Here is a 17,141-nt window from a genome sequence, read left to right on the forward strand (position 1 = left end):
CTTTATCTAGTTTGTGTTTTATCTTCTGTTATGATCATGCAGGTGGCCAGAGAACACAGACCAAAAGTGGACCAGTTATTCTAGCAGATGAAATAAAAAATCCTGCAATGGAAAAGTTAGAGCTTGTTAGAAAATGGAGTCTAAACACCTACAAGGTTTGTATTTTTTTAATGTTTCCACCCTAACTAGCTCTAAGAATTTTCATTTGTATGTTATTCAAATTATTATTTGCAATTATATGAATATATAGGAAAGAATAATGCCTCTAACTATAAAAATACAATTAGAAAATGAAGTACTTTGTTTTATTGGTCTTTGCATAAATGTAGTCTAAAAAGTCAGTAGCAAAAGAGTAAAAAAGCTATAGAAATGCTTATTAATTGATAGTACATAATTGAAGAAGCAATATATTACCTTGGAATATGTTTGCCTGTAAAACTGCTATAGACATATCTATCCCTACCTCCTCTTTTTGATACTTTTTGATAGTAACTGAATGTCAAAGAGGTATAGTCATTTTTCAGAGTTGGAATTCTCTGATCTTATTGTAATAATTAAGCATTAACTGTGTAGACAGCACCACATTGCAGATGAGTTGGACTTCAAAAATGTATTGTTGTTAGTTGCATTGCCTCAGAGTAATTGGTGGCTATTTTTTTGTATGGCCTCTGTGAAACAAATAAGCAAATTATTTAATCTATAGTATATTTGATGTATTACAAATAGCTCAAACCACAAATCCATAGTACCTTTGAATCCTAACAGGGACAAAACAGTAGAATTTAAAGAATAGTTAGGGGCACCAGGGTGGCTCAGTCAGTTAAGTGGCCGACTTTTGATTTCAGCTCAGGTCCTGATCTTGGAGTGGTAAGATCAAGCCCCACATCGGGCTCTGCACTCAGTGCGCAGCCTGCTTGAGATTCTCTCTCTCCTTTTCCCTCTGCCCCTCCCCCTGCTCACGCTCATGCTCTCTTTCTCTCTTTCAAATAAATAAATAATCTTTTTTTTTTTAAAGATTTTATTTATTTATTTGACACAGAGAGAGCACAAGTAGGCAGAGTGGTAGACAGAGGGAGAAGGAGAAGCAGGCTCCCTGCTGAGCAGGGAGCCCGATGCGGGGCTCGATCCCAGCACCCCGGGATCATGACCTGAGCCGAAGGCAGACGCTTAATGACTGAGCCACCCAGGCGCCCCAAATAAATAATCTTTTAAAAAAAATAGTTTAAAGAACAGTTGAGTGGATGAAAACCCTAGTTACTCAAGTCAGAGCATTGGCCATAACACTCTCTATATTTGTGAATTGTTTGTGGATGTAGTGGTTTGTAAGTCAGGAATTGTCTATATTTTTATACAGAGGACATGTCTCTTGTGTCTTCTCAAGAGTAATACAGAAGTGAATTTATTCTTTCAGGCAATACTTGCAGAATACTTTCAGAAATCATCTACAAAAGAACAGGTTTTCTTAAGATGATAAAAGTGCCCCTGAAACATGTTCATGAATCTTTCCAAAAATTATTTTCCTCATGCCAGTGTAGCCCTGATAAATGCCAATGGTAGTCATCAAAAACTGATGCCAGCGTCATCTGTTCTCATTCAGGACATTGTATTTAATTATTGCTCCTTTTGTTATCAAGGATGTGGGGTCTCATTCCATGTATTGTTTCTCCCTTTGTATTTCCTCATATCACAACAGTTCACCCAGCTATCCAGATTTCTACTTCACCTTCTCATTGATGCCACATACCTCTTATCATTAAATGGACTCTGCCTCCTTAGTATTGCTTGACTTTATCCCTTTTTCTCCATTCCAGCTTTCCCAGCCATAGTCCATATTCTTTGTTACTCTCACATTACTGAATTAGCTTCTTGACAAAATCTCTTAGACTGCATATTCTATGCTGCCTAATATATTAGGTTCACTCTTACTTGAAATTGTTCAGTTGATCCCCATTGTCTTTAGAATGGTGTGGATCTGACCCGTCTACCTTGCCAACATTATCCCGTTCCTCTCTCCCACCAGTGGATCCAGCGATCCATACCAAATTATCCCGAGATTTCCGAAACAAACTATGCTTTCTCACACGTCTATAACTTATAACTTCATGCGACTATATTTGCCTACTGCTTGGAATTCCTCTTTTTGCTCCCTTTCATTTCACTTATTTGTCTTTCATACCAAACTGAGCTTCATTCATTAATTTATTAAATTTATTTATTCAACCATTCCTTTGTTCATTTATTCATGAAATTTGCCTCTAACTAGTAACATTCTGTGATCACACATTGAAACCTAAAGAATACAGGCCTTAGTGGTGCCTCTCTGGCTCAGTTGGTAGAGCATGTGACTCTTGATCTTGGGGTCGTGAGTTGGAGCCCCACGTTGGCTGTAGAGATTACTTTAAAAAAAAAATAAAGGACACCTGGGTGGCTCAGTCAGTTAAGTGTCTGCCTTCGGCTCAGGTCAGGGTTATGATTGAGCCCCACGTCAGGGAGTCTGCTTCTCCCTCCCCTTCTGCCCCCCCCCCCCCGCTCATTTTCTTTCTCTCTCTCTCTCTCAAATAAAATATTTTTAAAAAATAAAAAATAAAAATAATTACCACCTTAAAAAAAATACAGGCCTTATTTCTGAACCAAGTTTTAGTAATTACAAATTATAAAATTTAAGATTTTGTTCATTTGAGCCTTCTTCTCTTGTGTCCTTTAGTTCATGTTTCCCTTGTTCCCTCTTTTTTTCCTATATACTTATTATCTGTTCCCCATTTTTTGTCTTTTACCTCTACAATAATCTGAGTTGAATCATTGTTTTTTTGTTTTTTTTTTTTTTTTAAAGATTTTATTTATTTATTCATGAGAGACAGAGAGAGAGAGATGCAGAGGGAGAAGCAGGCTCCCAAGGAGCAGAGAGCCCGATGTGGGACTCGATCCCAGGACCCTGGGATCATGACTTGAGCCGAAGGCAGACGCTTAACCATCTGAGCCACCCAGGCGCCCTGAGTTGAATCATTGTTAAGATTCCATATTTATCTCTTATATTAACATACCACATTCAGCCTTTTTAAAGTTTATGTTAATGAAATTGACCAGCCTTTAAAATGTTGCACAGATGGCATAATTCTACATGAAGGAGTTATCATTCTCCTCAGAATGATTATTTTTAACTGAAAATTTTTTTCATCAGAGCTTAATTGGGATGTTACAGCCTAAATCAGAAGAGAGGGGTGCCTGGCTGGCTCAGTCAGTAGAGCTTGCAACTATTGATCTTGGGGTTGTAAGTTCAGGCCCTGTGTTGGACCTAGAGCTTACTTTAAAAAAAAATTAGGCATGCGTGGGTGGCTCAGGGGCCTGCTCTTGATTTTGACTCAAGGTATGATCTTGGGGTCCTGGGATTAGGCCTCACATTGGGCTCCCCACTTAGTGGGGAGTCTGCTTGAGGATTCTCTCTCTCCTCTCCCTCTGCCCCTCTTCCCTCTTGGCGTGCGGTCTCTCTCCTTCTTCCTCTCTCTCAAATAAATCCTTAAAAGAAATTTTTAAGTGTATTTATACTTTAAAAAAATAAATAGAAGAGAAAAAGAATGTTCTAACTTACGTGATTTTAATGGAGTTTGTAGCCAGTGTGTCTGGGTTGGCATATGCTTCTCCACCTAAACAAGCTCAGAGTGTAAGGACTTTATTGGATCTCCTTGACTCTGTTCTTATGGCTTTTTTACCTTTTCATTCCAAATTATGAGCTATATAGGACACTCATTGTCATTTGGATAATCCTTCAAGTATAGATTTTGATTTGGTTGATTTAGGTCTGTACTTATTATCCATTTTACTGTTGAGCAACTTTTGATTCTAGCTACAACTTTGATCTTTTTCTTGGACTTCAGCTCCTGCATGGTTTTTGGCCTTTAATCTCTCTTCTGTTTCTGTTCTCTAACAAATACTAAATAATTTTTGGGAAGATTGATGAGCATGTTTCAGGCACTTTTATCATCTTAAAAAAACCTGTACTTTTGTAGATAATTTCAGATCATATTTTAGAAGTATTAACTGAAAGAATAAATTCACTTCTGTATTACTCTTGAGAAGAGATAATGTGTCTATATAAAGGTAAACAATTCCTGACTTACAAACCGCTACACCCACAAACAATTCACAAATATAGAGAGTGGTATGGCCAATGCTCTGACTTGAACAGCTAGGGTTTTCATCCACTTAACTGTTCTTTAAATTCTACTGTCTTGTCCCTGTTAAGATTCAGAGGTACTAAGTGGATTTGTGGCTTGAGCTATTTGTAATACATCAGTCACTTAAAGGCTTTTCCTCACAGAGGCTATTTAGCACTTCTTTATTGGTTGTTATTTTGGCTCTAAAAACAGGCTGGTAAAGCCATAATAAAGTATATGCTTTAAAAAAAAAAAACGGGCTGGTGATTTAAACCAAATATATAATGGGAACAATTTTAAGTTTAGGCTCTGATATATAAGTAAGTATTCTTAAATATTATTTTAATCTGCCTGATTTTATTCATAAATTTTGAATCCAAAATTTATTTATTTTCTTATTTATTCTTATCCGCAGGAATTCTCACCCCAAAAAATAAAATAAATTTAAAAAAAATTTTTTTTAAGATTTTATTTTTTATTTATTTGACAGAGGAGAGACAGACAAAGAGAGAGCACAAGCAGGGGGAGCAGAAGAGGGAGAGGGAGAAGCAGGCTCTCCACTGAGCAGGGAGCCTGATGCGGGGCTCCATCCCAGGACCTTGGGATCATGACCTGAGCAGAAGACAGACGCTTAACTGACTGAGCCACCCAGGCGCCCCTTAAAATTTTTTTTATAAAGAATAGAGTAGGGGCACCTGGCTGGCTCAGTCAGTAGAACATGCAACTCTTGATCTCTGGGTTGTAAATTTGAACCCCACGTTGGGTGTAGGGATTACTTAAAAATAAAAAAATAAATCTTACAAAAAAAGAAAAAAAGAATAGAGTACTTTCAGAAGTCCATCTTACTATTATTATTTTATTTAAGAATAATCTCGGTTTCAGCATTCAGAGCTATTTGGCATGTTTCCCAAGCATTAAATACTTTCTTTGAATGTTTACAAATTTGTCATCAGTATTCACACCTTATCAAATTAATCTTTGTTGCCTATAAGCCAATATCTTTTAAACTTTCATCCCTGTTTTTCTTATATTATCTTACTCATTTACTGATTGACCTATTCCCCTTGTTCAGTTTCTAGTATTTTCTTTTATGCTCCCTTCTTTCCTATCCTTCACCCTTAATAACTCTTTAGTATCTATCAGCTTTTGCCATGAAATTATTCTTTTCCTTGTACTTAAGTGTTTTTCACTTTTTGGTATTCACAGAAAAAGTTCTTGGTGCTGTTTAAATACTGAGAGTACACAGTGACTATCTTATAAATTCATGACCTGTATGATGGTGATTCATAGTATTTTTTTATACAGTGTTTATCACTTTATTATATCCACCATCCCCCCAAGTAGGAGATCTACATAGAGCAGTAGTTTACTTCCGCTTTAACCTTGCTCCATTTGTCTTATCTTCAAAATGGAGTCTTAATTTATAAGTATGGAATACTGAATAGGACTGTCAGCTCATTGTAAGTCATCTGCATTTTCAGCAAAGTAGGCTATCTGGAGTACCCTCACTTTCAGATTACTTAGATTGTCCTTAAGAGTGTACATTATCTATATTGGAATACAAGGTGGGAAAGGTCTGTTTCAAAACTTGTTTGTAGTGTCCAGATTTTAACACGCTTCATAATCAATATTGCCTTATGCTTCTTAGTGCCTTGGCTTCCTGGAAACAAAAAACATTTCCTCATTAAACCTCTGACCCCGCTGTCTGCTTGTAACCATTATTTCTGGGAAAAAATGGCCACTTAGACAACAGTAGGCATTTCTTTCATTTTGCCCAGTCTGCCAAGCTTCTTCAGTGAGTTCTAGTTTCTTCACTTTCAACAGACTATTTTATCTGGGTTGCTATGGAAGGTACCATATGCTTTGGCTTTCAAATGGAATAAATCTCTGATAATATTGCATAGGGAAAATCCTGGTGTGGATGAAAAGTGGTATATCTCCTTTATCTTGTTACCATTTCAGATATTGTTCTTGCTGATGTTTCCCTCGTTAAAATGACAGTCTTCAGTTAAGCTTTTCTCTTGAAGTGATTTTCATCTTCTAAGAGTGTATGTGTTCATATGTTTTCCCATAGAAATAGTTTTATCTCTCTTCTGTGAGTTTAGCCTCTCACCTTTCCTATCATTTTCTATATAGTTAATTTCTCTGCCTTTTAAAAAAAAGAACTCCTTTATTTTTAAATGTTTATTAACAAGGATCCTTAATTGATGAGAATAGAGAATATATAGGGAATTCATTTCAGTTTTAAATAGAAAAACATGAGTAGTATATAATATACTAATTAGAAGGATAAATATAGATTTATATGTATTGACAAGGAAAAATCTCAAGATATTTGGTCATAGGAAATATAGGATGTTATGTATAGCATAGCACAGTCTCATTTTTACTTGAAAAATATTATATATGTGAGTATAGAGGTTTAAGGAAGAGTCTAGACTATGCATCCAACTGTTAATAGTAGTAGTTTTCTATCATTTAGTGGTATTAAAGGAAGGAAGAGGAAATTCACCTTTTATTTCATTCATTATTTTAATTGTTGGAATAGATATCAATTCTGTAACCAAAACTGTGAAAGACAAGATAAAAGAGCAAATTTGCAAATTTAAAAAATGGCAATATTTATTACTTTTTTTAGAATATTTTTGTTAACTTTAAATGATGAAGAGTATATTAATGCCCTATATAGTTACTCTCAAAATATATTATTGAGTAGTGAAGTTGCTTATAATTTTTTGTTGCTAAAAAAAATTTCCTGTATCATTATTTCTGGGGCAGGACAGAATAACATAATTCAATACTATTCTTTCTGGACAGAAGTAAAAGAATTCAGGAATCTCTCATCTCTACCTCTTTCTCTTCTTTCCTCCTTCCCTTCCTCTCTCTCTCTCTTCCTTTCTTCCCCTTCCTCTCTCCCCACCCTTCCCATGTCCTTGTCTTACCTCTTTCTCCTTCCTTTCTTCCCTTCATTCCTCCTACTCACACACATACACACAGCTGTTTAAGAGGAAGATAGAAGGAAAAAAAAGCATTTGAAAACAGCAGGAGAATAGAATTTTGATATGCTTATTATTCCTATATTAATAGCCCACTCACATTCTTCAATCAATGCCAAGTATCTCAGTTGTTGTAAATAATCTACTTAAGTATGCTAAGCCTGAAATATGATTCTGTGAGGGAGCTCATCTGGTAGTATATAAATTAGCTCTCTAAGTCTTAAAACTTCCTCTGATTAGTAATAGCTATTAGATATGTCTGGTAAGTTTATTTTGAACCTTGATGAACTTCTAAGTGGGCTGACCATTTTCAGTTTTTTAAGGGTAGCTTGTTTGAAGCCAAAAATGGTATATGTCAAATGCTGTAGTATTTGTACTTCGGATTGCTATATTATTCCTTTCTCTTTTGTTCTTTTTTTTCTTCCTAAACAAAGTGCATCTTTCCACTTTTAGTGCACTCGGCAAATTATCTCTGAGAAGCTGGGCCGTGGATCGAGAACTGTGGACCTTGAACTTGAAGCTCAGATTGATATATTAAGAGATAACAAGAAAAAATATGAAAATATTTTAAGACTGGCTCAGACATTGTCAACCCAGCTTTTCCAGATGGTGCACACCCAAAGGCAACTTGGAGATGCATTTGCTGACCTGAGTTTGAAGTCATTAGAACTACATGTAAGATTATTTTAAATAGCTGTTGGAGAGTGTGGAGGAGGAGAATGGCAATATTATTGTAAGATGTAATTTGTTACATTTCTGATTTGCTTAACTCTTAATAAATTTGGAATTGGTGTTCTTTTAAAATATTTCATGTAATTTTTAAGAAGGCCCAAATGACTGGAGATGTCAGCTAGAGGTTTCAGGGGAAGGGAGCTTGGTTAGAGGAAAGGAAAAGGAAAGTACTCAGCCTGCCTGAGTCTAGAAAAAATCATAGCTATGTGTATGTGAGCTTGGGTAAAAAGCAAAAAGCAAATTCAGGTACCTATTGAAAATCTCTTACCTATTCTCTACTATTTGTCTTGAACAAATAGTAACTTGCTTGACTGGATTCAAGATCTTTTACTGAAATCATTAATAGAAATTGTGAGTTTTAAAAATTAAGAATTTTAGGGTAATTATAAAATTATTTTTTTGCATATATCTCTAAAATATTCAGCAAAGCATTCCTGAGAATTTCTTATGGTTTCTTAAGTGACTTCTTTGATGTCTTTTTTTTTTTTCCCCCCTCACCTGGAGCCAAAATCCTTTGCCTACAGACTTTCTAACTTGAAGACTTAGATAATTTAGAGCATTAAATTATTTGAAAATATCTAGAGTCTTGGAAAAGAAAGTTTGGCTAGAGATGGTGATCTATCTCATAATAGTGAAGAATACTTAGATTCAATTCTAACTGAGTCACTAGGTAGACAAAAAGAATTAATCTAATATTTGGGAAGCTGATTAATAGAACAGCTGTAGTTACTGAGTGTCCACAATTTCAGTGTAATGGGCTGGGTGCTTTATAGCCATTGTATCATGTAATTTATCTAACAATACTGCAAGAAATGTTATCCCTATTTTATAGATGAGGAAACTGAAGCCAAGAGAGGTTAGGTAATATTTATAAGATCACAAAACAAATTAAAGGTAGAGCTGTGGGGCACTCGGGTAGCCCAGCAGGTTGAGCATATGACTCTTGCTTTTGGCTCAGGTCATGATCCCGATCAGAGTGCTGGGGTTGAGCTGGTGTCCAAGTGCTCTCAGCCTGGAGACTGCTTGTCCCTCACCCTCCCCCACTGCTCCTCCCCCTGCTCATGCATGTACCTGTATGTGTGCTTGCGTGTGCTCTCTTTCTCTCTCTCTCTCTCTAATAAATAATAAAATCTTTTTTAATAAAAGGTAGAGTGGGACGCCTGGGTGGCTCAGTCAGTTAAGCATCTGCCTTTGGCTCAGGTCATGATCCCAGGGTCCTGGGATCGAGTCCCACATCGGGCTCCCTGCTCAGCGGGGAGCCTGCTTCTCCCTCTCTGTTGCTCCCCCTGCTTGTGTGTGCTCTCTCTCTCTGTCTCTCTCTCTGACAAATAAATAAAATCTTTAAAAAAATAAATGAATAAAAAAGAGTAGAACTGAAAATCATATCTATGTATAATTTATTTATGTTTTATATATACAAACATACACATATTTGGTTTTGTTTTCATAGCCAAGGACATGTACAGACAGTGAGGCCAGGAGAGGGCAGCTCTGGGTGGGGCTCGCCTGTGCATGTGCACAGGGAGGAGCTACACCAGACTTGTCTGTGTTTCTCCATGATCTCTTGCTATCTCTTTAAGTGGAATCTTTAGAGAGAAAAATCCCCACAGTAAGGAAAGAGGTAGCCAGGGTATAGGGTCTGGGGAAGTGTTACAGCAGTGTTATCAGTGATGCTGTACTCAGTAGACCCTGCTAATTGTAATAGTTAATACAGATTGGGGATTTACTATATGCCAGATACTGTTCTAAGTGGTTTATGTATGTATTAGCTCATTTAATGCTCAGTCTTAGCTAGTAGGTACTTTTATTATCTTCTAGATGTCAAATCTTTTTTTTTTTTTTTTAACAGAACTGAGAGGTTAATCCTCAGTATTCAAGTCCGTTAGACCCAGTTTTAATTTTTAAGTTTCTTATTTGAGCATCTCTAACCCTTTGTAAGGATTTGATAGTTCATGAGTTTTATTCCAATGAAAACATTTGCTTATTTTTTTAACAGAATACTTTTTTTAAAAGATTTTTATTTATTTGAGAGAGAGCAGAGTGAACGAGAGAGAACATGAGTGGGTGGGGGCAGAGGAGAGGGAGAAGCAGGCTCCCCGCTGAGCAGGGAGCAGGACGCAGGGTTTGATCCCAGGACCCCGGGATCATGACCTGAGCCGAAGGCAGACGCTTAACCAACTGAGCCACCCAGGTGCCCCCAGAATACAACTTTTTATCTTGCAACTGCCATGTGGGTCCATTGGAAATCAAAGACACAGTATGGGATCTTAATGATCTTCAAACATTTTGCTGTTTCATCATCTTGGGAATTATTTCATCACTACTCATCTGTTATTTCCAACCATGTTAAAAATTACTAAAATGATAAAAGAATGCTGGCATCGCCTTAAAAAATAATGTAATAGATAAATACTCTTTGTAGTCTTTTTTTTTTAATGTTTTTGCAACATAGTTGAAAATTTAGAAGTTTTCATTTTTTGCTCATGTAATGGCAGAGAGAAGACAATACCAGAGAAAGATATTTCACAGTTATTAGAATCATGATGACTGCAGAGAGGCAGCAGTATTGACTCAACAATGATGGCAAAATAGATAATACAAGTGAAATCCCAGTCTGAGTCTTCTGATGATGATATCCTAGATGAATTTTCTTAAATTCAAGAGTCAGTGAATTTTTAAGGACAGAAAGGAAATATGGTACTGTATTAGTCAAGTACTGTGGACAAACAGAACCAACAGGATGTGTAGATATACAGAGGGATGTATTTTAAGAGATTGGTTCACAGGATTTTGGAGTCTTGGTACATGTAAAACCTGTGGGGTAGGCTGGCAGACTAGAGACTCAAGGAAGAGTTGCAGTTTGAGTGCAAAGGCAGACTGTTAGCAGAATTCCTTTTTGCTCCAGGGAATTCAGTCTTTGTTCTGTTAAGGTCTTCAGTTGATTGGATGAGGCCCACTGCCATTGTGGAGGGCAGTCTGCTTTACTCACACTCCACCAATTTAAATATTAATCTCATTCAAAAAAACACCTGCACTGAAATATCCAGAATAATGTTTGACCAAAATCTGGACATCATGGCCTAGCCAAGTTGGCATGTAAAATTAATCATCACAGGTATTTTTATCTAGTCAGTCATTCAATAGGCATGAGTCCATCACGCAACAGTTTTCATTTTTTTTTAAGATTCTATTTATTCATTTATTAGAGAGCACGCCCACGCACACACACGCACACACACAGGCACGCACAAGTGAGGGGAGGGGCAGAGGGAGAGGGACAAGCAGACTCCATGCTCAGCACAGGGCCTGACTCAGGGCTCGGTCCCACCACCCTGAGATCATGACCTGAGCCAAAATCAAGAGTCAGACACTTAACCAACTGAGCCACCCAGGAGCCCCCATGCAACATTTTTTGACAAGAATTTGGACTGTCCTATTTTGCTAAAAAGACATACTATATTCTTTTATGATGACTTATGCACCAAAATATACTTGATATAATTTGTTAGTGAACAAATGCTAAAGGCAAATGTGTACGCAGAAGTGATTTGAAGGAAATAATAATGTAAGAAATAGAAAATTTATTGGATTGAACATTCTAATCAGTGTTTATAAATATAAAAATAATGGTAAACTAGAACCTATTGGAGATTGTTTGAAATTTGGAATCAGTATTTACAGGATAGATGTTTTTGTATCAGGATTTTCCAGAGAAACAAAACCAATAGGAGATATGTACATAATACACACACACACATTTATTTTAAGGAATTGACTCCCACAGTTGTGGGGCTTGGCAAGTCTGAAATATGAAGGGTAGGTCAGTAGTCTAGAAACCGAGGCCAGATTTCTAATGTTACAGTGTTAAGGCAGAATTCTTTTCCAAGAAACCGTAGTCTTTTTGGCTCTGAAGGTCTTCAACTGATTGAATGAAGTCCACCCACATTCTGGAGGATAATCTCTTTAAAGTCAACTTTAAATCATATCTACAATGTTTATCATTGCAGATGTTAATCACATCTACAAAATCTGTATCTTCATAGCAACATCTAGACTGGTGTTTGACCAAACAGCTGTCCACTTTAGTCTAATCAAGTTGACACATAAAATTAACCATCACAGTCTACCCTTTGTCAGTTTAGCAGCACTTATACACCTATCCTTAAACTATACTTAATCTCCAAATAAAGGCAATAGCAAAGTCTTACGTTCACCTAACATGACATGACTATCCTACATGCTATCAAAGACAGATTAGCCTTTTCCCCAGAAGAGGATGCAAAGTCCTTGAGTGACATTCACTTTTTCCTTGGTATCCTGTAAGTTAAATACTATGATGTAAAGTTAATAATATATCTTATGTTGTATGCCAAGGGGATAAGAGAGGGAAGAAAACAAAGTTATTTGCCTTATACATATACACACATATTGATAACAAAATAAGGAAGAAATACTCATAACAACTATGGTCTTCATTTCTACAGATGGTCACAAGGTCTTAGCTTCTACTACCCATTCCATATTGCACTGGCTTTCAGCTAGCACCTCAGCTTGTCAGTTCTTTGCCTTGTGGGGTGACCCAAACCTTCATTCCTGAAGCGTCCAGGCCATTAGTAGTCCTGGCTGAAATGGGCTGATGTCGTTTTCCATTGACATTAATCACAGAGCATGGTAGGAGTACTAGGAGATGTCCTAAGAGGTTGCCTGTATTCTAGGCATATTCTTCTTTAGCAGTCCAGTTTCCTTTCCCTCCGTCATCAGGATCAATCACATGCAAGCCAGCAAAGTAACTCTCTTCCTTGCCTGCTGATTTCTTTTTGAGAAAAAGTTGATAGTGCAGTGATGAAGAGCTGGTGTCCACTTCCTCCTGACATATTAACTGAGACTCATTGACAATACTTAGCACAGGTATGGCACATAGTGGCACTGAATAAAGTATGATGGTTATGATAGCTGTTTTGGGATTGCGGCATTTAGGAGTTGAGGAAGAATTTAAAGATTAGCTCAGTTCTTTCATTTTCTAGAGAAACAACCAATAACAAGCAGTAGAAATGGCCAAGCTCCTGAAACTTTTTTGAATGCCTGTAATGTCAGGAACTTTAAGCAAGTTGTCTCACTCATTACACTTTCTATCAAACTTGTAAGAGAATTATCTTCATATTATTACTAAGAAATTGACACACAAAGAATTTAACAAAACAGATAAATCCAGTCAGTAGCAGAACAAGATAGGAACTCCCAAACTGTTTGAATCCCCAAATTTCATCATTTTATCACATGCCTCTGACTCCCAGTTCTGTTAAAGCATGGCACCTCACCTCACTAAATTGTTTTTCTCAATTTAGAAAGTAACATCTACATCAAGATTAGAAAAGTTCACATAAGCCATATTGTCAATTATCAATTAGTACCTGTGAGTATAATTTTTTATTGCTCTGTATTGTTTAAATTAACCCACTTGTTATTAATTAGGTAATAATTTATAGTACTACAACTGGATGTTTTAGATCTAGTCAGATGTTTCTGTTATTTGGTCCTAATATATAAGTTTAAGGGGAAATAGTGGTCATTTACATCTGGTAAATGTTGTAAATGATATAGGAGCTGCTAAAGAGAAAAAAAATCAAATGTTTTGAAACTTTGTTCTCTCTCTGTATAAAGCAAGCAAATATTAAGGAATTGTATTGGCCTTCCCTGTTCAGTGTCAGATTAGAACCACAGCCCTGTTCTTAATGTATATAGCCTTTGATTACTTTATATTTAGTTATTTAGTTTATTTGTAATTGTTAAAGCAGTGTATAATATATAAAATGTCCCTGTCCAACCAAAAATACTAAAATAACTTACCAACTAAATGAAGTTTATGAATCATGTTTTACTTATTTTCAATGCCCAAAAAAGCATATTTAATTATTTATGTGTTTCTTATAATGCATATACATATGTATATTCATTTCTTTCTAGTGTCCCAATTGTTTTATATCTTTTACTACTCTGTCTCTTGTAACTTACTATAAAAAAAACCTTTTTTATTCTAGCCAATTAAGTTTAAATTATATGTTAAAATCTTAAGTTTTCTATTTTCTTCACAGAATTACAGGTAGGATTTATATTAATGAAACAGAACAGTGGCAGTTTACTCTTCCTGTCTGCTTTGAATTTAGGCCTGTTTTTTCAAATGGAAATAGTATTCCAAATTCTGCTGTACAACTTTTCAACCTGCTGCTATTTCATCTTACTATGATATAGGTTTTTTTGTTTTTAGTAAAAGTAGCCTTCTAGGTTGTATAGATCTCCCTTTGGCTAATTAGGACTTGTGGCATTTTCAGTGTTAATAATGTGAAATTGTGATAAGTGAACAGTGTTGGGGCACCTGGGTGGCTCAGTTGGTTGAGCGTCCAACTCTTGATTTCGGCTCAGGTCATGATCTTAGGGTCCTGGGATGGAGCCCCAGGTCAGGTTCCATGCTCAGCAGGCAGCTTGAGATTCTCTCTCCCCTTCTCCCTCTGCCCCTCACCTGACTTGTGCACGCGCGCGTGTTCTCTCTCAAATACAGAAATCTTTTTTATTTTTTTAAAGATTTCATTTATTTATTTGAGAGAGATCGAGGAAGAGAGAGCATGATTGGGGGTGTGGCAAAGGGAGAGGCCGACTCCCTGCTGAGTAGGGAGCCTGATGCAGGGTTCGATTCCAGGACTCGGGATCATGACCCGAGCCAAAGGCAGATAGATGCTCAACTGACTGAGCCACCCAAATGCCCCTCAAATACATAAATCTTAAAAAAAGAAAAAGTTACATGGATGTCTCTTAAATGGAAAATGTCCCTGTCCAACCGAAAATACTAAAACCCAGCACAATAATTTTACTTTCCTGTACTTGCTAATTATTGGATATTTTATCACCTAGAAATTTAATTATATCTATAGCACCAGCATTAAACTTGCATTTTCTAAGATTTTATTTAATTTCATTTTACATTTTTTCAGCTGACATTAAGAAGTGTTTCATAACAAACTGCAGAATTCTTAAATTGAATGATACATCTTACAATAAGCTATGATCAAATTTTTTATTTGTTCGGATGTGTCCTGATAATCTGCTAAAGCTTTCCAGTCTTTCACTACTGAAAATTTAGAGTTAGTACTTGCCATTTCTGAAGGAGTCACATGTAATGTTTTCTAAGCCAAGACTCAGTTTATTCAGAGCAAATGAACTCAAACTGGTGTTGAGTGATCCTTCCCCAGCTGTCTACCTACGTAGACCTGAGCTTGGGAGTCAACTAGTCACTGAGTTTACAAAAAAATGTGCGTTGTTAATATTTATACACCAAGAAGATTATGTCAAAACACAAAAATTGCAATCTGTCTTATGTCTGAAAGTTTTAGTCAATTGTTAACCTAATTTGGTTGTGAAAGTTGTAGTTTCTCTGATTAATAATCTGCTATATTTTTCTTAACAGCTGTGCTTACAGTATAATAAAAACAAAACATGGAAGTGAAACTATTCTTTCTAGTACAAAGTAGCTTAACTTTTTAAAATTATTTAATTCTAGCTATACATCTGAGCTGATGACAATTTTGGTTTACTAAACTTTTTTGGTAATTATATAGCTAGCTGTGATTTAGATTTGTTTATTTAAACATTAAAAGAAGAAAACTTCTATAGCTAAATATTTTAAATCAAATATTTTCTAAATCAAATATTTTCCCATTAGTGATACATTTGAGATTTTTTTGGTCACATTCACTAATAAGTGGATATGTTAAGATGATTTTTTTTGTTTTAGGAAGAATTTGGCTATAACGCAGATACCCAGAAGCTACTGGCTAAAAATGGAGAGACTCTTCTTGGAGCCATTAATTTTTTCATTGCCAGTGTGAACACTTTGGTGAATAAAACAATTGAAGATACATTAATGACTGTGAAACAATATGAAAGTGCCAGGTAGGTATACATTTTCATTATATTGTCTGCTTACAGATGGTACATAATTCAGTTAAGGTTTTAGGTTGCATATGGTAGAAATCAATTCTGGCTAACATGGGCAGAAAAAGAACACAGTAGAACATTATAGGATAGCCCATAGAACTAAGAGAAAGGCAGGAGAACAGATTCTAGAAACAAGCAGGAATCAAAATCAAGATAATGCCTCAGAAGAATCTAATTAGGAATCTAATTAGGACCCTGATGCTGGGTACCTCTGGTACTTGATGTTATCACAGCTACATAAGTCATTTCCAAAAGGCCCCTGAATATTTTGCTTCATTGCCTAGAGAGTGTCTCACTGAGCCTTGGTCATGTGCCCAACCCTGCCTGTTAGAGAATTAGGGAGGTGGAGGATCTCCTAGTTTCAGCTTCCTTGGAAAAGGACAGGGCCTTGTGTTCTACTAGGTAGTTACTAGATGCCCTCTATAGATACCTCTACTAGGTAGTTACTAGATGCCTAGTAAGCCTCTCTTCATTCTTATCACTGTTGCTTCCCAGTAGAAGCAGTACAATAGCCAGATTTGCAGTTTCACTTTCTCTTCAATATACAAGCTCATTTTTGCTTCCGTGATTTTGTTTATGTTGTGGATACCAACAACCTAGCCTTCCACTTATCTAGTTTATAATCAGCTTCAAACTCTTTCGTATTTTACCTTTTACATATTTTCATAGCTGTTTATAATGCAGTGTTTTCATACATTTTATACACACACACACACACACACACTCATCATTAATTTCTCTATCTCATAACCATCCTGTTAGGTAAGCTAAGTACATTTTAGCAGATCAGCAGTAGCATTTTCAACTTTTGAGTCCAGGCCCAATTTTTCTCCCATTCATTCTATTCTGATTTACTTTGAGTTTTTTTTTCCTCTGAACACTTTGAAATCCTTATTTCCTGTTATACTTTTTATAGCATAGTTGAGGATAAGTACAAACTATACCTTTTGGAAGTGTAACTATGTTTTGGCCCCTTACCGTAGTTTAATGATATGAGAAATGGCTGTGAAAACTCTAAACTGATCTAGTTTTTGAGTGCTGCTTCTTAAGTATGTATTCACTTATGCTTCACATAAGTAAAAGCCCAAAACCTCTGGAAAGTTAACTTTTAATCTTTTCACAAGAAGAGATGCTTCTGTGTTATTCTGTGTTTATAATTTTAGGTTTAGCATTAACATATGGTTCTTAATGACTTGGAAATGAAGGTCAAGATAAATAGCTGTGGTTGTTTGGTCGGAGAAGGGTGGAGGTGGGGCTGTGTGCCCTATTTAGG

At 36.2% G+C, this 17,141-nt stretch overlaps 1 protein-coding gene across 16 annotated transcripts in view; it reads left to right on the plus strand.

Moving 5' to 3' along the window:
* ARFIP1 (ARF interacting protein 1) overlaps nt 1-17,141 on the plus strand; it is a 113,074-nt gene that overhangs the window by 64,954 nt on the left and 30,979 nt on the right. For 15 of the 16 annotated variants that reach the window (XR_013446519.1, XM_036103573.2, XM_078069321.1 and 12 more), the window contains 3 exons: nt 43-155; nt 7,601-7,822; nt 15,666-15,823. Coding sequence is in view for 15 of the 16 variants with exons in the window: in XM_036103573.2 (XP_035959466.2) it covers nt 43-155; nt 7,601-7,822; nt 15,666-15,823 (493 nt within the window). In the remaining variant the exon portion in view is untranslated. The remainder of the gene's footprint in view (nt 1-42; nt 156-7,600; nt 7,823-15,665; nt 15,824-17,141) is intronic. The other variant, XM_078069322.1, reaches the window with a different exon arrangement.

This window comes from Halichoerus grypus, chromosome 3, assembly GCF_964656455.1.
Source record: "Halichoerus grypus chromosome 3, mHalGry1.hap1.1, whole genome shotgun sequence".
Lineage (NCBI taxonomy): Eukaryota > Metazoa > Chordata > Mammalia > Carnivora > Phocidae > Halichoerus > Halichoerus grypus.